General features: G+C 48.1%; 13 protein-coding genes across 13 annotated transcripts; 5 read left to right on the top strand and 8 right to left on the bottom strand.

Moving 5' to 3' along the window:
- Positions 1 to 120: 120 nt before the first annotated feature.
- Positions 121 to 788, top strand: phoD (phosphate:H+ symporter; the record flags this gene model as incomplete). The annotated part of the gene is made up of 3 exons (XM_057225554.1): positions 121 to 134; positions 200 to 291; positions 346 to 788. 3 exons carry the CDS (start codon positions 121 to 123, stop codon positions 786 to 788), a joined length of 549 nt encoding a protein of 182 aa, XP_057089570.1.
- A 508-nt stretch (positions 789 to 1296) lies between these two features.
- N7447_001277 (Acyl-CoA N-acyltransferase) lies at positions 1297 to 2370 on the top strand (the record flags this gene model as incomplete). The annotated part of the gene is made up of 1 exon (XM_057225553.1): positions 1297 to 2370. The coding sequence occupies one exon, from the start codon at positions 1297 to 1299 to the stop codon at positions 2368 to 2370; it is 1074 nt and encodes a 357-aa protein (XP_057089569.1).
- A 161-nt stretch (positions 2371 to 2531) lies between these two features.
- Positions 2532 to 4037, bottom strand: N7447_001276 (uncharacterized protein; the record flags this gene model as incomplete). Its single annotated transcript, XM_057225552.1, has 5 exons — positions 2532 to 2716; positions 2786 to 2951; positions 3013 to 3314; positions 3398 to 3735; positions 3790 to 4037. The coding sequence occupies 5 exons, from the start codon at positions 4035 to 4037 to the stop codon at positions 2532 to 2534; spliced, it is 1239 nt and encodes a 412-aa protein (XP_057089568.1).
- A 935-nt stretch (positions 4038 to 4972) lies between these two features.
- On the bottom strand, positions 4973 to 6444 carry N7447_001275 (SNG1 family protein; the record flags this gene model as incomplete). The annotated part of the gene is made up of 3 exons (XM_057225551.1): positions 4973 to 5121; positions 5185 to 6267; positions 6327 to 6444. The coding sequence occupies 3 exons, from the start codon at positions 6442 to 6444 to the stop codon at positions 4973 to 4975; spliced, it is 1350 nt and encodes a 449-aa protein (XP_057089567.1).
- Positions 6445 to 7357: 913 nt separating this feature from the next.
- Positions 7358 to 7726, bottom strand: N7447_001274 (uncharacterized protein; the record flags this gene model as incomplete). The annotated part of the gene is made up of 1 exon (XM_057225550.1): positions 7358 to 7726. The coding sequence occupies one exon, from the start codon at positions 7724 to 7726 to the stop codon at positions 7358 to 7360; it is 369 nt and encodes a 122-aa protein (XP_057089566.1).
- Positions 7727 to 8572: 846 nt separating this feature from the next.
- N7447_001273 (putative general amidase) lies at positions 8573 to 10288 on the bottom strand (the record flags this gene model as incomplete). Its single annotated transcript, XM_057225549.1, has 3 exons — positions 8573 to 8688; positions 8737 to 8821; positions 8873 to 10288. The coding sequence occupies 3 exons, from the start codon at positions 10286 to 10288 to the stop codon at positions 8573 to 8575; spliced, it is 1617 nt and encodes a 538-aa protein (XP_057089565.1).
- A 934-nt stretch (positions 10289 to 11222) lies between these two features.
- Positions 11223 to 12258, top strand: N7447_001272 (PQ-loop repeat-containing protein; the record flags this gene model as incomplete). Its single annotated transcript, XM_057225548.1, has 5 exons — positions 11223 to 11297; positions 11354 to 11371; positions 11428 to 11631; positions 11687 to 11960; positions 12014 to 12258. 5 exons carry the CDS (start codon positions 11223 to 11225, stop codon positions 12256 to 12258), a joined length of 816 nt encoding a protein of 271 aa, XP_057089564.1.
- Positions 12259 to 12739: 481 nt separating this feature from the next.
- Positions 12740 to 13820, bottom strand: N7447_001271 (uncharacterized protein; the record flags this gene model as incomplete). The annotated part of the gene is made up of 3 exons (XM_057225547.1): positions 12740 to 12887; positions 12967 to 13434; positions 13498 to 13820. The coding sequence occupies 3 exons, from the start codon at positions 13818 to 13820 to the stop codon at positions 12740 to 12742; spliced, it is 939 nt and encodes a 312-aa protein (XP_057089563.1).
- A 1659-nt stretch (positions 13821 to 15479) lies between these two features.
- N7447_001270 (putative ribosome associated DnaJ chaperone Zuotin) lies at positions 15480 to 16927 on the bottom strand (the record flags this gene model as incomplete). The annotated part of the gene is made up of 3 exons (XM_057225546.1): positions 15480 to 16523; positions 16574 to 16714; positions 16775 to 16927. 3 exons carry the CDS (start codon positions 16925 to 16927, stop codon positions 15480 to 15482), a joined length of 1338 nt encoding a protein of 445 aa, XP_057089562.1.
- A 386-nt stretch (positions 16928 to 17313) lies between these two features.
- On the top strand, positions 17314 to 17813 carry N7447_001269 (LYR motif-containing protein; the record flags this gene model as incomplete). The annotated part of the gene is made up of 3 exons (XM_057225545.1): positions 17314 to 17389; positions 17454 to 17630; positions 17719 to 17813. The coding sequence occupies 3 exons, from the start codon at positions 17314 to 17316 to the stop codon at positions 17811 to 17813; spliced, it is 348 nt and encodes a 115-aa protein (XP_057089561.1).
- Positions 17814 to 18137: 324 nt separating this feature from the next.
- slt11 (Pre-mRNA-splicing factor ECM2) lies at positions 18138 to 19345 on the bottom strand (the record flags this gene model as incomplete). The annotated part of the gene is made up of 2 exons (XM_057225544.1): positions 18138 to 19151; positions 19208 to 19345. 2 exons carry the CDS (start codon positions 19343 to 19345, stop codon positions 18138 to 18140), a joined length of 1152 nt encoding a protein of 383 aa, XP_057089560.1.
- A 490-nt stretch (positions 19346 to 19835) lies between these two features.
- Positions 19836 to 21087, top strand: erg6 (sterol 24-C-methyltransferase; the record flags this gene model as incomplete). The annotated part of the gene is made up of 3 exons (XM_057225543.1): positions 19836 to 20039; positions 20099 to 20133; positions 20193 to 21087. The coding sequence occupies 3 exons, from the start codon at positions 19836 to 19838 to the stop codon at positions 21085 to 21087; spliced, it is 1134 nt and encodes a 377-aa protein (XP_057089559.1).
- Positions 21088 to 21571: 484 nt separating this feature from the next.
- On the bottom strand, positions 21572 to 23617 carry N7447_001266 (ankyrin repeat domain-containing protein; the record flags this gene model as incomplete). The annotated part of the gene is made up of 1 exon (XM_057225542.1): positions 21572 to 23617. One exon carries the CDS (start codon positions 23615 to 23617, stop codon positions 21572 to 21574), a length of 2046 nt encoding a protein of 681 aa, XP_057089558.1.
- Between the last annotated feature and the right edge of the window lie 818 nt (positions 23618 to 24435).

Here is a 24435-nt window from a genome sequence, read left to right as displayed (position 1 = left end):
TCCGGTTTCCTCCGACTTCAGCTTTGACTCAATATCTCTAGACTCGATGGTTTGTCCGTCTTCTTTTTTTTAGACCGGAAATGTTAATGCAAATTAGCCTATTGTTTGAATCTCAGTCACATGGCCATATATAGGTACCCGGATAGATTCTTACAGTCCCCCTTTGACGTGTTTCATACCTCCACTATGTAACCAATAGTATATTTTCAGATTTCTACAGTTACTACTCCCAGTGGAAGCATGGGAAGGTTCTCCTTGCTATCACATTATCTTGGTTTTCCCTTGATATTGGTAAGTCCACAGAAGCCCTCAATCCTGCAAGTACAGAAGCTAACATTGCATTAGCATTTTATCATGGTCTAGATCTGAATTCGATTATCCTCGCGGCTACTAACTGGACTGTGGGCAAGAATGTTTACGACATGCTGTACCGCAATGCTGTCGGAAATCTTATCTTGATCTGTGCTGGTGCTATTCCTGGATACTTGGTCACCATTGCCATCATTGACAAAATCGGACGGAAGCGTATTCAACTCTTGGGATTCCTCATTCTATTTGCCCTTTTTGCTATTATTGGCCTTGCTGACTTGAACAATAATGACAGCGGCCCATTCTCTCTTTACGTTTTGACCCAGTTTTGCTTCAACTTCGGCCCCGTTTTCACTTACTTTTCATTAAACTACACCTTCCATCTCATCTCCAACGTAACTCCCTGTCACATTAAACTCGTCTCTACTCGACCAGATCTTTATGTTCGGTCTCATCTAGACCTCCCAGGCTTGATATAGCCCCCTTTATAACTCCGTTTGCTACACGGTGTTCTATCTACAAATTATATTGCTCATTCTCTTTCCACGTGTCAGGCATGTTGTTGCACGGTAGCACATCTAAACGGGTCCTTGCAGGTACTCTTCCTGTGGTTGCGTTGGCTAGGGTAATATACGATTGGAACATTGTGATACAGTCCTTGAGTGGAATCCCGTTGTTCATTTGCCCCTCGGATTAGTCTATGCAGTTACATCCTCGAACCAAATAGTCTTCGTATTGTTCTTAAGATGTGAGAGGATAGTAACCGAGTAAAGCATACTATATATAAAGCAATTGAGCCTTCTAGTACTTACTGTGAAGCTCGTAGTTTATCGCCTTGCTCACAACCCATCTCAATGTTGTTTGCTTCCACGTGAAACCGTTTGCTGTTACTATGTTACTACAAACACGTCCATCCCACCTCGACAGTCCTTGTACCCTTTCAAACTCTACTCATTGATTACTCCTATCGATCAGAGACAATTTACCATGGCGCGTATGGTCACATCCCCGTGTCAAGGAGACCATGTTACCACCACAAAGCCAGAGGACGCCGTTAATCAGAAATCGGCTCGTCATACGAACTCAAATACCAACTGGGGCGCACACAAGCACCTCGCGTCTCCAGGACAATCGACCGATGTAGCAACCGAAGACGTCGAAGTCGTCTCAGCACTGAAGCTCATCGCCGTCTCAGTGGCTGAGCAGCGCCACCTTGCCGCCAAATCCCTCCTTCTCCACCCGGCCACCTTGACCCTGGCAGCTGTGAGTTACGCTTACAGCGTCGGTGCTGTTTACCATGACCCATCAGGCTGGCCCTACATTGCTGTTATCTGTGCCACTGCATTATCGGCCACTCTTGGCATCATCACACGCTTGGTCAGGAGATATAACGATGAGGCTGAGAAAGTTGGAACACTGAACTGGTTGTACGGGCACCATCCTAGCACGGATTTCGACGCTACCACGATCCAGGAAGGTGCCACCTTCAACTCAGATGATGGAGTTACGTTTGTACTTATTCATCGATTCGGGGGTTGCATTGTTGGGACGCTTGTTATAAGCATCGCATACAGCGGCATCCAACCCCGTCCGAAACTAAACGCGACGACTCTACCAACGGGTGAGAACTACGATGCCTTGATACGTGCCTGGACAGTTCAAAAAGGCTTCCGTGGCTACGGTGTTGGTGCTGTGCTCCTCAACAAGGCCGTCATGATCTGCTATGATCATAAGTGGAAAGGACTCCGGTTCGCGAATTCCCACGCCAACTCGCTTCGCGTGTTTTCCTCCATCTTTCATAGTGACATGGACCAGGAATCCGCTATGTGGAGCTCATACCTGCGCAAAAGGACCGAGGCTTATCGTCAATCCCGTGCTGTTTTCGAGGCTCGAGTCCTCCATGTATCCCCGAATGCCAGTGATAGCCAGATCTCGATGACCGATGCACAGATGCGGTTGGTTTGTACCCAGGTGAAGCTAGAGGAGTTGACCCGGAGGAGCTTCAATGTGCGCCTTGAAAAGGCACGTGAAGCCCAGGCTCGGTGGAAGGAAATCTCGTAATCGGTCAGGATTCGAGATTGTCTTGCTTTTTCTGGATATGGTGTGGGTGGAGTTCAGACATATCGATGTTCGGATTGGTCTTTTGCTATTGTTATCTATCTGCATATATATCTTTTGTATCGGATATTCGCGTAGATACTCTCACAAGTACATAAGAATTTCTATGTTCTGTTTTCTAGCCACGGATCCTTAAGAAGTTGCTTGGCCGTCTTTCTGTCTTCTGGCTTCCATTGAAGCATCCCCCTCATGAACTTTAAGAACAACTCTTTGTTTCTTCCACTCAAACGCTCCTCGAATATTTCCAACGCCAATCCCTCGGGAACATCGACTTGGTTGTTCCAGTGTCCTATCAAATATGCCTTCGCGTCAGAACAACACGGTTTGGAGTTGGTTTTACCCATCAAGCACGGCATACCATCTTTAGTAAAAAATTCGTGGCTTCGCTCTCCACGCTTGAGAATATCTAATGGAGGAGGGCCCAGTATACCAATCACCTCAGCAAGGTGCGCACGGGTGGAATAACCCTTTTCATCTGGGTCCATTCCAATGAACATGTGTTTACCTTCAAACAAATCCCATATCTAGGATTCTCATAGGTTTAGTGACGTGATAATAGACATGGTATCACAAGGGGGAACAGACCATAGTGCCAACATTCCAAATATCAATGGGGTAGCTCCACTCAATTTTTAACATGACTTCTGGCGACCTATAGATGGTGGGCTGAGCGTCATGGTTCCTCTTTTCATTACCCCGTACAGCTGAGCCGAAGTCGCTAAGAACTGCTCTACCAAAATTTTGAGGGAACTCAAATCGTCGAGAGGCATAGACTGGCATATTACCAACTGCTTTCCGTGCCGAAGGCTGCTCTATCTCGCTGTCGGTAAACCTGTCAAGTATTGACATCTCTTCAAGTTCCTGGAGGATATTATCGCCTTTGATGTCTAAAAGAATCGTCATTAGTAGCCTGGTCCGCTTAATCAAAATAAAGAAAGCTATCTGGCAATAATAAAGAATATATGCTCACCGGTGTGAACGAGATGGCACTCGCTGTGGAGATAATCAAGCGCAAGGAATATCTGTTTGAGTCTGCTCTTAAGAAAATCCTCACTGAGTCGCTGTTCCGGGGAGCGATACATTAAATGTCGAAAGCTCCCCCACATAGGTTTTTGGACAACACAGTGATTTTCGCTCCCTTGATACCCGCCCCGTTTATGGGGGATCGTGAATGCATCTAATGCAGTCCTCACATGGGCATAGCCTGGGTGTGATCCATCCCCTTGACTCAGGGCTTTATAAGTCTGAACTTCCCCTTGGTCAGTTCCATCCGATGTATAAATCTTCAATGTGACGTATCGATGGCCCCTGGTTGAATCAGCATATTTCTGCTTCAAGAAGACTCAATGATACTCAGCCTACTCGAGATCACGAGCGAGCCATACTGTGGAAGTGGTTCCGAAGCCTAGCTTGCCAACCACCTGATATTTAGATACTAAGACGTCACCAATATTGACAGGATAGTAGCACCCTTTCTTGAACTCTTCAAAGCGCTCTTCTTCGAGAATTTGTGACGGCTTGATTACTTCGAACCCGCTTTGTGGAAACCGAAGCATGGGTAAGGGACCTCTTTGTAGAGCTGTCCTGGCCCGCTTGAGGAGGGAAGTCATGGCCATAGATAGCTTGAAGAAATAGAGAGAAATCGAGGGTGAGGCGGGCTGTTGCTCCGAGGCTCCTAATTGATATGGTTGTTTTGGATTCAGGTTATTGATAAAGTGTACGATGAATGGAAGGCAGACCGGAACAGTAAACCTCTAGTTGTCTTTAGGAAAAAGACGATATATCAACGGCGAGGAAAGAAATGGTCAGATGACTATTCCTCGGGACAAACCCTAAATTTAACAGCAATAGAAGATATATTGTCGGTCACATCCTCTTTTCGCGTTCTGTCTAGTATGATTTTGATTTAAATTTCATTTTTCAATCTTGTTTCGTTCCTCTAGGTCAATATACAGCACGACCCAAGCTATAACTAATCAAAATCTCTCCTTGGAATTGACATACCAGGCATCCAGTTGGTGAACAAGGTGATATCACTACTATCTCACTATGAAGTGATACAAGAGACAGGCCAACCGCGTGCCAAGGACAAAACAATACTGGCAATTTTAGATCAACGAAAATATTGTCTCCCTGACGATATATATATATATATATATATATATGGCTTGGTGCCAGCAAATGTCATTGGCTCTAGGGATCCGGGCTTACTTATGGGCTAGCACCGGAGATGGCGCCCTATGACTTGGCTTGAACTGTCTGGACTTGTTAATGAATCACGCAAGAGAGTGATTAGATGTTTTTCTCAATACGAACCACGAGGGTCACAACATTCCTCATCCATGGAGGCGTTGACAACAATACATGTAGGTAGTTATCAAACTAGGGCCTTTTCACCTGGGCACATTTGATAAAATTATTTACACATTCCATTTATGTACATAATTGGTCAATCTTCTATATTACCTCGGCAGCGACCAAGGCAGCAAATACCTGATAGCCAAACTACTGCCCCTGCCTATTAACTGTCTATTTAATCACTGCTTTACATCCCGCGCTTCATCTTCCACCGCATGATAAAGGCGGCAAAAGGATAAACGGCCAGGGATACTGCAATCCAAATGAACAGAACTGCAAAGTCCAATCCAATGCGCGAATGGGTATCGAAAAGGATGGTTCGCATAGCTTCGACAACTGTAAAAGAGAGTTAGACCAACAGAAACAGAGCACCACGGCCACAATGAGGGTAAAACTTACTTCGATGCAACGGCCATGCATATCCCCATTTATAGAACCCCGGGGCCAGATCAATGGCGTAGAACCCTGTTGCAACATTCGTGATAACCCAAAAGATCAGGAAGAAAGAACTCCATGGGAACCCGAGGATCATAGCCATGTTCTCACAGGGGAATCCCAAAGCAGCCATGCCAACCCAGTTCAGCATCCAAAAGACGACAAATGAGCCACGACCATAGGCATTGGGGTCAGTTGAGGACAAGACATCCGACGCAGAGCCATTGTCGAATGTAATCTGGAAGGCCAGAGATACGAGTGAGTAGGACAGCGAGAGAAAGAAGTAAGCCACGATGCTTGAGAGAACTCGCCAAACAAGCCAATGTGCCAGCTTCAGCGGCGGATGGCCATCTGGCTTCATGAACAGGGTATGAACAGGCATAAGGAATGGGAAGTTGAAAAACGCAATGATGATCAGATAGATCAGACCGATTGTCACGGCAGGTGCAGCAACAGCCGGGGCAAAAGGACGTAGATCAACGGTCGTGAACCCAATTGCCGGGTTGATTGACTGCGGGGGCACGGATGATAGGTTACTGACGGATGAAGCCAGAGACCGGACCCATCGTGAGCCAAACTCTGCTAGCACCATCTGTTGTAGGATGGCCAGGTTGGGTAGGATATAGTTGTAGTAGGTTGCTTGATCGCGCGCGGAGATGATGACGGTCTCGATGGCACCGGTCGGGTCGTAGGTTGTATTGTCATTGGAGACTGCATCCCGGAGCAGCATTGTTGCATTTGGGTTGATTATCACAGCGGCATAAGCATGCTGGTCGTAGACGCCCTGGCGCACGGCCCAAGGGTCATAGTTGAAGTCGGCGGGGGATTTGATAGTGTAGCCGAGGTGAAGGCCGTCAGAATCCAAGATTCTGTTGGTGACATCGGTAACCACTGGACCGACAATGGTTTGGTTGGAGCGGTATGGATCAACTTGGCCGTCAAAATCGACAATCCACACATTCAACGTTGGAAAGTTAGCCTCAGTGCGGTATTGGGATCCCCAGAAGAGAGATAGTACACCGAATATGAAGGCGCACAAGATTAACACTAACGATCTCTGTTAGTTTCCCTTGCATTGTCCTAGTTCCCATTGGACGTTTTCCTACAAGTGCGACCCCATTGGCAGAATACCCGCTGTCGAACCTCCTTGAGAGCTGGATCAAAAAATGATACAGCAGCCGGCGGGCTGGTGTCACCGTTCAGTGACTCGGTCTTTACTGTCATAACTGAACAGTTGGCAGGTAATATCCGACCACGGAAAACTGCGATTAGGCCACATAAGTAGTTTAACAACCAGATGCGACAAGAATGTACACCCGCTTCCGTCGTCATAGATTTCCTCGGGGTTTATCCATTTTGGGAAATTCTCTACCTTAACTCCGAACAAGACAACAAGATCTGATAACTTCTAGCGAATGAGTAATAGAAGTCTGCAGGGTTTTGTCTACCAAGAGGATAAACTTATAACCGCGCTCTAAGTACGAGAAGAGTGGTGCAGGAATATGTACATCCGTAAACGCGGTATATTATCCTGGGCGTTAATCATTGAGTTGGAACAGTGAAGACTGTTGTGCATTGTACTATATGAGAATTTTGCCCCATTGGGTAGCTCCTCCATGGTTTAACTATTGTATTGCCCCTGCGCATCGCGCGGAAAATAATCCCTGGTGTATCAGGTCACCCGCCATTGCGCGTCCCCGTTTCATCCAGCTGATCCCAGTCAGCTCGCAGGGCCACGCATGAATGTTCGCCGCTGTGAAGGGAGCGAGATACTGAGTAGATTTTGTGACAGCTCATATTCCTCTATCTTCAGAATATCCATGTCGCATAGGTCATCAACAAAACCCGACCGATACCAGAACACATAAAACAGCGATTACCGTGGATTGAACCCCTGTAGACGAGTTTTAAGTAGAAAAAAAAAATGAGTGCTGGGTTGCGAAAAATTGACGATCGTAATCTCATTTCATTGAATCTAAGGGTATCATTAAAATTTCTATATACATTCTTATCCACCAAGGAATCCTAATCAATCTCCCAGCGGACTTGAAAACAAGTTGCGCATAGGATCTAGGGGCCCGCCCCGAGACCCTTGACTGTATCAAACAGTCACATTCGAAAAGAGGTTCGGAGATGTTCAGGCACAGGTGACCTGGTATGAGCCGTAGCGGCGTCGTGTTCCAGCCATGCGGCAAGTTTGAGTGGCATTGGCTTGGCTGGTGACGTCGGAGAATTCGTTCTGGTCGCACATGGTGTTATCGAACAACTCGATGCGGCAGCCTTCAGCGACAGTGTTCAGGGTGTAGGCAGAGGCAACGCTGGGGAGATTGGCGCGACAACCTGTGCTGCCAGATCCGACGTGAGGGTCACCGATAGTGCCGTTGCATGAGGGTGACGGGAAAAGTGTGAAGGACCATTGAATGTCGCGACCGACGAGGGGGACTGCGGAGGAGAAGTTGAAGAATGCAGTCACGGCCAGGAGGCAGAGGCGAAGAGTAGAGACCATAGTGCCTTGAGAATGGAGAGGGTGTATGTTGAGAAGGTTGGAGGATTGCGAAAGCGCAAATAGGAGAGAGGGCTGGTTCTTAAGGGTCTAGAAAGTAGAACTGACAGGGGGAGAGTCCACAATTTATTATGGATATGGGACCCGCCTCCAAGATTAGAAGTTCCTAAAGAATATATTGTATGCCAAGCATTACGCGTTCCGTCCACGTTCACACACTTCGGGTTCAAGCATGCATGCATACGGAGTACGGACTCGGACTAAGATCTATCAAGAATCCATCCGTCTCCGTACAATGACAATGTGGAAGCCCCTAACAACGGGGTTTCATTCCTGATGATATCATCCCGGGTAGATGATCATTTAGTCCATTTTGGGTAAGTGGGGGCTGGGATATCCGTCTTACGCAGATGCATACGTACCCTCCCTGAAGGATATGTACAAATCGTAGTTCCTCTGTTCGTGATATCTCTTCCATTTTTGTCGAACTCCAACTTGATATAAACCTGGTGGCTGAATTTCTAAAAATTAAGTGGCACAGGCGGCAAATGTGGCAATGAGGACGTCTAGCCCTGAAGGCTAAACAATATTTTTTCTCCGATCGGCAGACATATCCATGGTTTTGCGCTTTAATCTTAAATTCAACCATGGAAATCTCAGAGATTTTCTTCTAACATTGGTTAGGTCGGACTTACCTAATAATCCAGTTGGTTTCCAAGTTTTTGTGTTGCCTATGATACTGAATATTTTCTATGTAGGGATTGAACTTGCTCTAATTCTTTACCGAAAGGAATACTGCTAGACTTGTTGAAAGGGTTCAAAATTGCCGATTCTCACGGAATTGATGGATCACTTGGCCAGGATTTCTTCCACAATCAACGCGTGCTGTATCAACACCTCATCCTTTTGTCTACGGCCGATAAGCTGCACGTGGCAGGGCGCGTTCTCGACTTCTTTCGGGAGGTCTGAGTTCGGTCAGCATATATTATTGCGATATATTCGAGATTTCTTACAAGGCGGATTATATTCCACGGTGCGCACGAACTCAGCGTCGGCGGCCATTTGAGACGAGCCATAAGGAATGACGCATGCGGGATACTAGTCTTGGAGTTAATATAAATGTCGACAAATGACACAAAGGAAACATACATCGACCAGGTTAGCAATGACTGTGTACACTGGAACCCCGTAGGTGTCATGAGGCACTGCCGTGCTCTGGTACCCCGGTCCGATGATCACGTCTAGACGATTATCGAGGAACACGCGGCGCATTTTAGCCATGATTTCTGCTCGGGAGGTGTTCAATGCAAACAACCCCCGCAATGTCGGCTCCTCTCCCTTTCCATCGAGGTCGTATGTAAATCGAAGAGACGGGATCGCCGGCTCGCCAGACTTACGAATATGCTGCAACGCTGTCTGGTCCGGGTCGATACGAAAGAAGTGGAATGCCAAATCTGACGCAGCTCCCAAGAAGTCAATCTGACTAGATAGATCCACGATACGATGGCCCGCATTTCCTAGCTTCTTGATTGCACTTCTGAGAGTGCGCTGCATGTTGGGGTGCAATGGTGATTGAGGATCTTCTGGCAAGACGCCGATTGTGAGCTGGGTGGGTGGTCTCACAGGCTGGATCCAGGGAAATGCTAGAGCCGTGTCGTCCATATCATCGGATGATGCATCGAAAACCACTCGAAGGAGCATCTCTGCGTCGCGGACTGAGTGGCACAGTGGTCCTGCGCTTGCAGCAATCCCAGTCATCCCGGGTCTTCCAGGACTCGTTTGCCCGGCATACGGAACACGGCCGACGCTAGGCTTGAAGCCGACGGTACCACAACACAGTGCTGGGATGCGAATCGATCCAGCAATATCAGTGCCAACTCCTAGGATAGATCCACGCATAGCCAACAAAGCTCCCTCGCCTCCGCTGCTGCCACCGGCTGTGAGTGTATCTCGGTATGGGTTCAGCACCCGACCAAAGACATTATTGTGCGAGTCCGCTGTCATCATTGTCTGGGGCACGTTGGTCTTCACGTACAGCACCGCCCCTGCTTCCAGAAGAATGTCTACCAGGACAGAGTTCTGGGTTACCGGCTCGCGATCCAAGAAAGAAACGAACCCGAGCGAAGTCGGTACACCCTGGATGCTGAATGTCTCCTTCAGACTAATAGGAATGCCATGAAGGGGTCCAACGAGCTTTCCAGTAGTCTTGATATGCGCATCCAGCTCTTCAGCTCTGATAAGAGCTTCTGTGAACATAGTCTCCGTCAAGCAGCAAGTCAACTGCTGCGCAATGGCGGCACGCTTGCAGAAGGCAGTGGTCACCTCGATGGCACTGAGCTCTTGCGCAGCGAGCTTGTCTCGTAACGATGTTGCGTCAGAAATCCCAGTAATTGCAAGCTCTTCCTTACTAAGGAGGCCGCACTTCGAGGGAACGTCGATGATTTCCAGCTCATTGTTAGCGACTTGCTGGAGAATTTCTGCTGGCAGACGCCATCCAGTGGGGATTTTGGCGTCTACCTCTGCCCGTTTGGCGGCACACTTGTCTTCCCAGCTTAGATTAGTCATCTTGCTGGATTTCAAAGATGACTTGTTTAGGGTACACAAGTAGATAAAGATAAGATATGGAGAGAGACGGGATGTAGAAGAGATTTGAGAATTGGAAGAGAAATGGGAGATGGAAGACCTCGGGAAAGATGAAATGCGGGGAGAGATCAGATGCGGAGAGAGATGAAATGGATGTGAGGGAATGAAGTGCGAGATTGGTGGGGCAAACACACAAACATACAAGCTGGTAAGTCGGGAATCGAATACCCAATTCGAGAGAATGGACGTCCATCGTATTCCAGTAGGGAGGGCAAAGGGGTAGGCCAATCAAGTATATTTGCGCCGAAAAAGTCCGTATGTAGGATTCCCCGGTACTCGCACACGGCAGTTGCATCTAGCCTTGAACTATAGTTATATTGTATCTGTACCTTTACTGAAATCACATAAAAGAGACACTAAACAGAATCATTCATGAATTATATACAACAATCTACATACTACCTCTAGTCGTCACCTCCACATTCTTCACCAACCATGCGCGTTCATCACACCCAGCCAGCAGTAACTGCTATCAAGTGTGGAGCTTTGCCCATATTTGCTATTTCAATCCTCATATCCATAACCTTAGACGTCGACAATAGAGAAAGCAAGACGGTCAATATGTCATTACAATGTTCTACAACATTGAACAATGACAGAAATCCGATAGTATCTAAAACGGACGAATTCGGTATGATAAAACAGGATAAACGCGCGAATATAGACAAAATCACTAGTACTGCTTTGGTGGGTTATCTGGACCCGATGTCGATGGGTAAACTACATATCCGATCGGGTATTTGGAAGTTATTTGACATTGATTGTAGCGCAGTTCATGTTGACCCAATGGGAAGTGAGGGATCGGATCCACTTTCACGTGTAGATATATCCTTATCAATGTTCATTTTCAGTCAGTATGGTCCTCCAAGGAAAACTCCCATTAGAAATGGACAATCGAGTGGCAGAGAATGTTCTCGGTACTCTGGGTGCAGTGAGTTCCATTCTTCCGATAGTCTCCCGATAGACCGAACTAATTGTGCTTTCCAGGTTTGCTGGTCTATCCAAGTATGTGGTTGATGTGTGCCAAATAGCTTTGAGCCCACGCTAATACATTTGTACAGCTGCTTCCTCAAATAATTATCAATTACAGGAGACATGACACTGAGGGGCTACAAGGGTCAATGATGCTCTTATGGGCCGTCGCGGGGGTTCCCCTAGGGGTGTACAATATTGTAGAAGAATTTAATATCGCCCTAAGGATTCAGCCCCAAATCCTGACAATACTCAGCCTCCTTACCTGGGCACAGTGTCTCTACTATGGAAAGGTAAATATTCTTCTTTTCATCCAACGTGATCTTCGTAATACTCACTCGGACCCAGAAATACCAAATCATGAAATGCTGTGTCGCAATCACTTCACTTCTGCTGCTGTTGGGTGGCATTGAAGCTGGACTCATATTTGCCCTGCAGGCTGCAAAAAGGCGTGGACTGGAATGGCCTCTTATCTTGATGGCAGTTTTAAGTGCATGTTTACTTGCAGCAGGCGTACTAAGACATTACTGGGATATTTATGTACACCGGACTGTTCGAGGAATCAGCTTCATTTTTGTCGGAATTGACGCTGCTGGGGACTTGTTTTCGCTCGTCTCTGTTCGTAAGTCAACTCTATCGTCAAATAGAGCTGGTCAATGGCTAATATGCAAGCAGTTTTTGGATCGACTATTAATGTCCTTGGGATAATTATCTATGGAACTGAATTGACACTTTGGGTGGGCATATTCATCTGCGGCGGTGTGTTTAACCTCTGGCCCTGGATCAAAAAGCGCTCCGAGCAGCGAGATGGCAATCTCCAGGATCCGGTGTCTCTACATCCAATGCCATCGTCGACTTCTGTGTTCAGGACCGCGTCCGGATCTCAAGTGGTGGAAAGGAGGCCATGGCAGGGTTCATAGAGATTAATGATTCATCATCTAAATAATTAGACACCAAACAGTCGTTTCTCTTATAGTTGCTGTCGTGATAGCCACCTTCGTCTGATGTGGTCCCGAGAAGTTTTAACGTCTACAAACTGGCGTAGTAAGAATTAGATGAGGTGGAATTACACATGGTGGGCTGGATAGAGGTGAATGGAACTGAAAATTATGGAGACTGCCTGGAGCGGCTGTCAGATTCAGATTTAACTTTATCTCAGAAAGCTCCGCCGCATCCCGGGCCCGCTTACATTCTCGAGATATATCCATGAATGTTCCATCTTTGATAAATCTGAGCAAATACCTACTTGGGTTGATTGTTATATCGAGATCTCTTCATGTCTTGTGTAGCTGTGCCAAGAATGCTCAGGATCACAATTCAGACCTGTCACAGTATCTTATTTCTTGCTGTCCCCTATATCTGTGTGCACATTCTAGAAGGATAGACGGTAGTGGGCATTGCCTACAATTTTGCCTTGCTTGCCTTCGGACGTTTCCCAGTATCAACATCAGACCACCAAGGAAAGTCGGGTGGTGCATCGCTCTCAAGAGTTGCATTGAAATTCGGCTTGCGTTTCTCGAAGAATGCTTTGATCCCTTCCTTTGAGTCCCTATACTATAGTCAGCATAGCTTCTCGGCATATGAAATTTTACAAGTAGACATGATGAAACAAGGCGGATACAGCTTACCTCCCACTAAACATATGGTACAACACCGCCGAATCAACCAAGTGAGTCTCCTCAGCACTCCCTGGATTCCGCCACATGAGTTCTCGTGAAAGATATGATGCCATAGGGCTAACATTCTCCGCAACCTCCGACGCAAGCTCTAACGCACGCGCAACTACCTGGTTTGAATCAGGATATGTCTCCTGGAACAATGTCCCAAAGTGTGGGGACGTAGGCGAGAATATGCTGCCAGTTGTGATCAAATAAAGAGCGTTTGAGTACCCAATCAAGCGAGGGAGAAAGAATGAAGAACTGGATTCCATCGTCAGACCCCGTCGTGGGAAGACAAATCCGTACTTGGATTTCTGGCAGCCAATGCGTATGGCGGCCGGCAGACACATTGTCATACCCAAACCGACAGCGGAGCCCTGCATAGCCGCTATAGTAGGCTTGCGGCAGCGGTGGATGGCTAGGGCGAGACGGCCGCCGCTATTGATATTCATATTAGCGGACGGGATACGTGAGCTACATGCCGGGGCTTCGTCATCTTACCTATCACGGTGATCCTTGTTTCTCTCCTTCTCCATTCCACTAAATCCTCGCTCAAGATCGGCACCAGCACAGAACATCTTGCCAGCACCGGTAAGCACCACAACTTTGACTCGTTCGTCAACGTCAAACATAGGGTATATCTTCTCAAACACATGCATCATCTCTAGAGTGAATGAATTGTGCTTTTCCGGTCGGTTCAGCGTCACCACAATAATGGGGGTAGCTTCAGGAGCCCCGGCCGGGTGGTGAGAGACTTTGACATCGGTCAATAGAAGAGCCTCATAAGACTTGGGAATATCGATAGTGTCTGAGTTGAAAATCATGGTGGTAACTAGAGATGAACTAGACTGTTGTTTACCTCGCCATTTGATGAGATATGTTGGTAACTTATATATCATTTCACGCCTCGGTTTTCAAGCAGACGTGATCACTCATCATAAAGTTCAGAGAAATCAGGCCGCGGTTGACATATTCGTTGCGTTGGGTTAAGATTACATTATCTCGGAACATATCGAAAGCTAGGAGTTACATGTGTCCTCGAGGGTTAAATCTTTGATCACTTGACTCATTCTCAATGTACATACAGACCGAAATAATATCACCACAATCGGGGATTTTTTGAACTCCAACATATGTTTGTGGTTCTTTGTTCACCACTAAAGAATATTCCAACCATCTAAGGGTGGATTAGATCTCCCATCGATCTTCGCACTCGCGCCTTTTTCCAGAATATACCTGTTTTCAACCCGCGGGTGTGGAGTTCCGGACGTGGATTCATGAGGGGAGAAAATGATACGTTTCCTATCGGAATGGACTCTGGCTAATTCCATATATCTCATCCAATTCATCGCCTCATATGTCTAGCAAACGCCACAGCCATATATTCCGTTGCATGATCCGGTGGGAAAATAGCTGATAGATAAGCACTCCAGCCAGGAATATCGTTGCAAAATGTATACGCTCTAACAGTTTCGTACCATTCAGGGTGCCACCCTGCAAGCTCCCAATCCAATACTGCAGTGACATGACCATGGTTATCTACCAGGATGTTTCTTGGTGCCAGATCACCATGCGAGAAGACCATATTACCCCCCGGTCGTTTATTGGGCGTATAATTCCACACAAGATCCGGGACTGAGGTCGTCAATCTCGAAAATAGGTACTCATCCTGGTAGATTGGGCGCCGTGTATATATATGTTTATGACTGAAAGGCCCCAGATGTTCGTGCTTTAGTCCTCGTAGTTGCTGTATGAATCCATGCAGGTCCTGTGCAACGGACATCTTTTGTCGAGGGATCATGCTGGACCAGGCATCTTGCAGCGTCCGACCTTCGATATAGTCCATTAAGATAGACTTAACACCACCATCATGGATTTGGGTCTCGTGAACGTGCGGAATCGGGATGGTCGTGTTTTTGGCGACGTAGCGCATATTCTCGGCTTCAAGCTCTATATCTTGGGAGGATCCATATTTAAGCAATCTGTCTTTGGGGACTCGAATTATCTTCCGGAGACTGGGTTCATGTAGCTCTAAATGCCTCCACTGATTAACATGATGGAATCATCTGGTATCACTATTACACATACTGACCCTGGCCAGAGAGATCCATCACGTCCACGAAGACCGCCTGTTTTCCCTCGATGGGAACATGAGCCTAGAAACAGATTATCAGAAAGCGAGGCACCCGGTATTTAATCCGTGACCAATCACGTGGCTGGGAGTGGGCAGATATGCAGTTGGCTGAATATAGTAGTGACCTTGGAAGTTGGACATAGTCTGGAATCTCAAAGCCAACGGTTCCGGTGGGGAGTGCATAATTGAGGAATTATATAGAGCAAGACAAGGATTACGAATGATTCACAATATAATGTGTTTGGATAAGAGCACCATATATTTTTCTACTCTATGTGGCGTGAATAGTCATGATCAGGAAAGCCTAGGTACATAGGCTACCCCTCATCTACCTAGTAGACAAGTATATTTAAACGAAGACCTTGGCCTGGCCGGCCTTCAGCTTGCCAGCGTCGACAAGGCGCTTAGCCTCGCCAGACCAAGCAGTCTTGACGGCAGCGCCATCGGTACCGGCGAGGGTGAGCTTCTCAGCCAGAGCAGCGAGCTCATCAACATCGATGTTGGCCATGATGAGATCGACATCGCTGAGGACACCATCGACCTCGGCAGCAGTGGGCTCACCGGCAGAGAAGTAGTTGACATCCTTGACGGAGCCCTTGAGGATACGCTTGTTCTTCTTCGAAGCGTTCTTAGCGGCCTCCTTGGCCTTCTTGGTCTTCTCACGATCAGCCTTGGCGGCCTCCTCGGCGGCTTTCTTGCGCTGCTCCTCGGCAGCCTTGGCGTTCTCCTTCTCCTCCTTGAGACGGCGCATCTCCTCCTCCTTGGCGAGGCGCTTGGCGTCCTTGCCGGCACGAGCCTGCTGGCGGAACTTCTTAATACGCTCATCGGAAGCGAGACACTCGTCAACGAGCTCACGCAGACGGACGGTGTCCTCAGTCTTGCGCTTGCGGCGGGCGTTGGCGTTCTTCTTCTCGACATGACGCTTCTGGTCACGGCTCTCTCCATCATCAGGCACATCCTCATCGAGGTACTCGAAAGTCCTCCAGCTGTCAACGTTGTACCAGAAGTTGTAGAAAGTCTCGACGTGCTCCTGGGTGCTGTTCTCGTCTCCGAGTGTGGGCACAGGCTGCTTGTTGGAGAAGCGACCCTCGGCAACAAAGACGGGGCCCCAAGCCTTGTAGAACTTGCTACCAGTGAGCTTCTTAGTGGGAGGCTCAACATCGGCGTTCTCATCGACGGAATCGAACTGGCGACGGCGAGTGGGGTCCAGAAGCAGATCGGTGGCCTTCTGGATACACTTGAAGAAGCTGTCATTCTCGTCGCTGTTGCCCTGGGCGGCCTTCTTGTCAGGGTGGTGACGCAGAACCTTCTTGCGGTGAGCCCGCTTGATCTGCTCGGGGGTTGCGCGCCAGCGGTACTTCTTCAAGCCCAAAACGGCGTAGTGATCCTGACCCTGCTAGGAGTTAGAAACATATCAACTAAAATAAATGTCGCATTGCTGACCTTCCAGTCCTTGGCCTCACGGGCAAGCATCATAGGGTCCTCATCCTCAGAGATATCATCATCCTCCTCAGTCTCAATCTTCTTGACGTTGTTCTGGGCCTGGAGGCGCTCATCCTCGGAGAAAGTACGGTTGTGGCGAGACTAAAAGGTGGTTAACTTTGGAGATCGCAATAAAAAAATGAGTCCATTTGTAGAACTTACTCGGCGAGCGTGAGCCAGGAAGTGCGGGCCAACAGGCTCCACGTTGCGCTTGGTGGCACCAGACAGAGCGCCGACAATCTTGAAATCCTTCTCACCAGCCCAGCCCTGAGGCAAGGCAGGGAGGGAAATGTTAACAACTTGAGCAGCAGCCATTGTATAATGGTATTGGTGATGGTACCAAGTTGTGTGTGAAGAGCGTCGGGTCCCGCGATGGAATTTTTTGCATACATTTTTTTCTGCCCCAAATATCCGCCCCTCCAGCCAATCACGGGTCATATGTTTTGGGGGTTCGAGATTGGGATGGCACCAGGCCTTCGTCCTTCTGTTGACTTGTACATTCAAATTTTCTGGTTTGATCGATCTGCATTCTTGTTCAGACAATTGTAACTCCTACTTCACATCTACAGTACCATCCATAACTCCATCCCATCTCCTTATCCGTGCCGATCATCCGCAGCGACAATTTGCAACCTGTGCTTCTCGGCTTGTTCCTAAATTCACTCACGTCTATACTTCTCTGTGACATTCTGCTTTTCATTATGGCCACTTCCACTGCCGCTGCCGCTAAAAGCGCCTATCGCCAACTTCTCCGGTCAACCCGGGTTGTCTTTCACAGTTCGTTTGACAAACACAACCGCCACCGAGGCCTCTGTTTTCCTAATACTGACGTTCGCTATAGACGATCTCCCAGTCCTCATCGCCGCGCGCCAGGAAGCGCGCCAGAGCTTCGAGAAGAACCGTCGCCCAGCTGTCGACACTGGAATGCAAATCAACCATGCGATTGAGGTTGCGAATATCCTGCGCCATAACATCGTCCAAGGCTCGAGGGAGCAGGGAGATGAAACTGCCAAGTGGGGTATGTGCTTTGTTAATCTTGCGATTCCATGGCTTGGTACTTATAGTGCTCATACAAAATGTGTACTAACGAGCGATTGTTTCTACAGAACTCAATATCCACGATCAGATCGAACGCGGCGATAATGACTCCATTAAAGTCGGCGAACGGGATGTGAAGATTCACAAGGCTTGCTCGTCATGATGGTTTTTCCCTCCCCTATGCTCAGTTGAATCTGAGCGCACTCTCCGGGTCCATTCAAGGTCCAAAAACGACGCTGAAAAGTCGAAGCCAGCCTGCGGGCCTATGTCAAACCAACGGCATATGGCGCATTAAAATAAGCTACGATAGTGACCGGACATGTATTATAAGATACCCGACTCTTTTATTCATTGGCGTCTTAGGGGTATTTTCGATTGAAGTACATAGATCTGCATAGAATAACCCAATCCTTGATAACGCCCGTTCCGAATCCTAAATTACATGCAACCTTGATTTGATTTAATGGTATCTCTGCGCAAGTTTTATTCAATCGCCATTCATACTGGCGTACTGGACCTCGCCCGATCCGGGCGGCGGTGCGACAACATGAGGCTGAGCTTTCTCCTGGCCAGCACCCTCGCCTGCAGAGGTAATGGCTTGTCGGTCGGCTTGCTTTCCTTTGCCAACCGACCCCACAGTCTGGCGACCCTCACGGGCATTTTGCATTCTCTCTTCACGGTCCAGGTTATCCAGTGGCTTCGGCTTTCCCCAGCGAACACGCAGAGGGCAGCCCTTAATGATGGCCTTGCCCTGGCAGTGGTTTGCGGCGGTTTCGGCGTCTGCGCGGTTGACGTAGTTGATGAAAGCACAGTGGGAGCGGTGGGAGCAAATAAGCGACCGGAGCTGACCGAATTCGCTGAAGAATGTCCGGAGCGCATGTTCAGGGAGATCGTCTTCCACGCCTGTAATAAACAAGGAGGTGATATTGGGATCCGCAGGGGGAAGGATATCTGCAGCCGAGGGCGGCAACTGGGTGGTACTGGGGAACGGACGACCACCACGGCCACCACCTCGTCCACCACGGCCTGGAAGGCGGTTTCCGATGCGGCTTTCACTGGTGCGAACTGGACCGGGCCCATTTCCATAGCGGCTGTTTGTTCGTGGTTGATCCGTCGCTGTACCTTCCTCTACTTTATCATCCTCGGCAGCTGTTTCGATTCGTCGGGGCTTGCGGTAATATGGTTCGCTGTTTGCAAGGCGGCGCAAAAGCTCGCGAGCCTTGTCATCTGTCTTTTCGTATTCTTCAATAGCACCACGTCCCTCTTCGATTTCCTTCTCGTTGTTCTGCGCGTAATACTCGCGATTGATGGAGCTTTCAGGTCCTGGTGCGACCATTTTGAGAGCGGCATCACGGACGGCAAGGGGAAGACCGAACGACAAATCTAGCATGCAGCATTGACAGCAGTTCTTTAGACGCGCGCATGTGAGGCAAATGATGGATCGCTTTTGGCGGGAGGTCCGATCGGCCTTCCAACGGAAGATAGTAAAAGGGCGCGTGCACTAAGTAGTTAGTATGTGGGTACGAAGAAGCTTGGAGAGAGCAAAAAAAGACTTACAATCTTGCATTCTGCGCCATGATCTTCCTTAATCATTTGAACGTAAGGATTTTCGGGAAGACAATTCTCACAGACGGAGGGAAAGTCTGTCGACTCCCAGCCAGATCGGTTCAAATCATGCTTAATTTGGGGAGGCATGTCGGACAGTATGGGGTTAATCCGAGAGGTGAGAGAGCTTCCAGAGACGGATTATCAAGACAGAAGTGGCGTGTGGCTGTTGCAGCACGTGACTCAATGCCTCAGGTCACCTTTTTCCCTACCGGGCCGAGCGTCCGACTCAGCCACAGCTCGGAACTTTGAAGTCCCGTGAGGGCAAAGAGTGTGGCCACTCACTCCCCAAATAATAATATAGCGCCCCAGGCACACTAAGGCCGGTCTAGTTGTTCGGAAGAACCCCCTGATTGGCTCTCCACTTCAGATTGTCAAAAAGTTGCTTGGGATTCGACTCTTATTTATTTCCCCTTTCTCCTATTCCTTCAGTAATCCATTCACTTTGCTCTTGCTTCGCTTCTCTGGTATCTACAGTCTTGGTTTACCTTGTCGTTTTCTCTTGGAAAATCTTGGAAATTGACGCTTTTTTACCTCCTTTTAACATCTACCCCTTTTAATCTTTGCGACTTTCTTCACCATGGATCCCTCTACATTGGAACGTGAGGACAAGGCGCGTGATGCTGCCTTCAACAAGGTTCTGCACGGCAAGTCTGCCAAGGCCCAGGGTGGTCTCTCTGCCATGCGCGGAAAGGACGCTGCTGCCCAGAAGGCCGCCGTCGACGAGTACTTCAAGCACTGGGACAACCAAAATGCCGCTGATGAGACACCCGAGATCCGTGAGGTATGGCAGTGTATATCCAAGACAATTGGTTCTTATTGCTAACAGTTTGTGCGTGATAGGCCCGCAAGGCTGAATATGCCACCTTGACCCGACAGTACGTTCGGAAATAAATCCCATTGATCGACGCTCCTCATACTGATGATTCTTTTACAGCTACTACAACTTGGCCACCGACTTCTACGAGTACGGATGGGGCTCTTCCTTCCACTTCTGCCGTTTCGCGTACGGTGAGCCTTTCCACCAGGCCATTGCCCGCCACGAGCACTACCTTGCGCTCCAGGCTGGTATCACTGAAGATATGAAGGTTCTGGATGTTGGCTGTGGTGTCGGTGGTCCTGCCCGCGAGATGGTCAAGTTCACCGGTGCTCACGTCACCGGTCTGAACAACAACGACTACCAGATCGACCGCGCCACCCACTACGCGCACAAGCAGGGTCTCTCGGATAAGATGGCCTTCGTTAAGGGCGATTTCATGCAGATGAACTTCCCCGATAACAGCTTCGATGCCGTGTACGCCATTGAAGCCACCGTTCATGCCCCCGAGCTTGTCGGTGTTTACAGCGAGATCTTCCGTGTCCTGAAGCCCGGTGGTACCTTCGCTGTGTACGAGTGGCTCATGACTGACGACTACAACAACGACGACCCTGAGCACCGTCGTATCCGCCTCGGTATCGAGCAGGGTGATGGTATCTCCAACATGGTCCGTATCTCCGAAGGTCTCGAAGCCATGAAGAACGCTGGCTTTAATCTGAAGCATCACGAGGATCTCGCTGCTCGCCCCGACCCCATTCCCTGGTACTACCCGCTGGCGGGCTCCTTCAAGCACATGGGTTCGGCCTGGGATTTCTTCACCATCGCTCGCATGACCTGGTGGGGCCGTGGCATTGCCCATCGCTTCGTCGGTGCCGGCGAGTCCATCGGTCTGTTCCCCAAGGGTTCCCAGAAGACCGCCGACAGCCTGGCCTTGGCTGGTGATTGCCTGGTCGAAGGTGCTCAGAAGAACCTTTTCACTCCCATGTACCTTATGGTCGGCAAGAAGCCTGAGTAAATCTCGAGCAACAACGATGTTAGCGGTCTTTCTGTGTAAAAAATATTACCCCGGCGTGCACGTTCTTCCCTGGTGCCCCTCTTATTTCATTTGATCTTCTTCCTTCATGTTACCCTCCGCATGTCACCACGGGATTTTTCTTGACTCAAACCTGACTCGATGTCGGTAGAGAAAGCGAGCCGCGTGCCGCTTTCTCTCAATCGACGGTCTCATTAATTTTTTTTCCCTTCTCTTGTTTCTTTTACCTGTCAAGATAGCAATGTAATAGTCACTGAGTCAAGAATAACGAGCAAAGAATTGGTATTGTTTTATGTTAATTTTGTCTCCATGTATTCGCAGAGCACATTCTGTCAAAACTAGATATGGTACATGTATTTGGATGACCCATTTGGATTCCTGGTCAATCGGCTGCCGGACGGTGGAAGAGATAGCTATGGACTTCCTGTGATCCGCAAAACAAACTATTTGATCCATCCTCGTCATATTACAAGTATCCTGAAACCGGAGGAACAACCTTGGGTGTGCGTCCATCCGTGTAAACATTAGTATCATACAGCTCCCTGGCACCATACGCACATAGCAACTCTACCATGGCTGCACCACTTGGAGAGGGACAATAGGAAGCCCACCACAAGATTGAACTTGATGAATAACATGAAGTCCCCCCAACCTTGATATTCGGATCTGCTCCTCGACGAAGTAGTAACTCCGCCACTTCAACGTTATTTTGCCAGACAGCCAGGTGGAGAGGTGTCTCGTCCATCACAGACTCGTTCACATCTAGGCCTGCGGCAATCATCTTCCCAATGAACGAACAATTCATAGACCTTGTCGCATGAACCAGTGACGTCTCCTTCCAATGCGAGACAAGAGGGTCTGCACCATGATCAAGCAAAAGCTCAGCTATCCGATAATTTTTCAGCTTCATAGCCTTCGCCAGAGGTGATAGCGGTTTCCCCGAACGGTGGGTTTTTGAGCCGTCAAAATTGCTCCCATAGTCATTAGGATTGGCACCGCACTCAAGGAGCATTTTTATCGTATCGTAGTGGCAGTGTGATATAGCCCAGAACAATATTGACTGATTTCGCGATGCTAGTTTTGGGTCTGCGCCGTTCTCAAGAAGCAACCGTACAATATCATCCCTAGCAAAGGGCTGAAGCCTGTTGTGTGGCCTAACAGCAAGCCAGAGAGGAGTTATACCAAGCTCTGGATCTGCGTAATTGGGGTTGGCACCATTCTCCAGTAACAATGACACAATCTCGTTACTGGGAGACCGGGCAGCGCGCCTTGAATAGTTTGTATTTGACACGGGAATCCCAAAATCGGCAACTGCGAGACACAGCGGTGTTTGAGCAACCCTAGATCGAATCCCGCACGCTTCGGTATCGGCACCTTCATTCAGGAGCACCTTCATGACTCCCTTGAGTCGAAGTAGACTTGCAATATAAAGTGGTGTCTGGTTCTGCGAATTCCCCACATTGATCCCGGCACCTAGCTCCAACAATCTCTTTATTTCTTCGGGTGCTCGTGCTTCTATTACAGCAAGGCAGAGCGGCGTGTTTCCTCCGTGGAATCGTGTATCAATATGGACACCCAGTCGAACCATCTCTTCAAATAAGGGTGGACAACCAGTGGCAACTCCTAGGTAAAGAAGCATAGGGCCATACTTCTTCATGGTATATGGATCTTCCAGTGCCATGGTCAGCTTGGGAGGATTGGAAACTAGAGACCTGGCGGGCTTGACTCCACAGTTACAAAAGCCAGTTCTCTCAACGATACCACTGCGGCTCAGCAGAAACAGGGCACACTCTATATGACCCTTTGCCACTGTCGCAGGCACAATCATCGCTATTCTGTGCATGTATTGTTTGCAAGTGAGATTATCATACTCTCCCATAGCAAGAATGTAATCAACGCACGGGATATGGCCACCCTCAGCAGCCAGGCGGAGAGTGGCTTTGCGCCCTGGCTCGTCATCATTCAGCAGATTTGCGAAATTAGTTTCCCACAAGATATCTGGACGGAAACCTCTTCCTACAAGGTCTTTCATCACATCCAAATGACCGTTCCTTGCGGCCTGGCCAAGAAGCTGCGCATTACAGCAGTCGTGGACACATTCCCCATGAAGGTCGGCGCCAGATTGAACAAGGGTATTGATCATAGAGATGTGACCCCCCTGGACTGCCCAGCAAAGCGGAGAATGGAAGATTCGACAGTCATGTGTTGGAAACCTCAAATCTTTTGCTATATTTGACGAGTCTACTGCCAGAGACTTCTGAACGACGGTGTCATAGCCACAGAAAGCGCCGAACGCCAATGATGTTTGGCCACAATGTTGTGCATTGAAATTGTACAAGCGGGCTTCCAACTTGTCATAGAGCCATTTGTTTGTCTGTGAAAGCGCGTTCAAGTCTTTTTGGGTTGCGATAGAGGCTTCACTGTTGTCTGGTTCCGTTGCGGCAAATTGGGAGAAGAAGCAGTCGATTATGAGCAGCACAATCTCAACAGGTAGGTCTAAAAGCGAGATCATATTGTAAAGTGAACAGAGGTATATGATCTAGTAGGAGAATTGTTGTGCGTTGAGCACACAAGAGCTCCAAGGTGTTAACTGACTGATCACATTCAAGTTGAACTGGTCTTGGGTACCCATAGCCCTATAGGCAATGAGTATGTCGATCCTTACCTAATGTGATATATCACTTTCCTGGGACACATGGAGTATCGAGTATCTGAACATAAATGCGGGCCGTTTAGAGACTTGTGAACATAAATTCTGATATTATCAGATGCCAAAGAGGGGTAGGGTATGTGGCACGTTATGGAGGGGACCTGGCGGCTCCATGATTACTGGGGTCGGTGCGTGAATTCTAGGCAAATATCAGCTGCATGTGAAGCAGTTTCATCTAAAAAGTCCAAAATTAAGGATATACCTAAACATCCAATCCTGATAGAGCGAGGAGGGAGGAGAAGAAGGAATGATTCTCTACAAATAAACACGAAGCTACCTAACTACGCTAACTATTCGGTAAGTGAGTGGTCATCTCCAAAATACATATATAGTATATGCGATAAATTACAGCATCATATCTCAACAATCACGTCTTTATTTTATTCCATTGCCTATAGATAGCTGTTGATTAACCTTGCTAACACAATATGTCAATTTCAAGGAATATTAAAGTTACATTATCATGGTATTGAAAAATACATAGCTATAAAGCAGGAATATGTATATATTAACACTCCATAAAAATTTTCCAAACTTCTCAAAGTAGCTAGTTAATATCTAAAAAGCATTAGACTACAAAGGAAAATGCCTACAGACCTTCGTTGTTAAGATCCAACACT

Source organism: Penicillium robsamsonii, assembly GCF_028829455.1.
Source record: "Penicillium robsamsonii strain IBT 29466 chromosome Unknown utg000001l_segment0_segment0, whole genome shotgun sequence".
NCBI lineage: Eukaryota > Fungi > Ascomycota > Eurotiomycetes > Eurotiales > Aspergillaceae > Penicillium > Penicillium robsamsonii.
The sequence above is the reverse complement of the archived record's forward strand: the minus strand, read 5'-3'. Positions and strand labels throughout refer to the sequence as shown.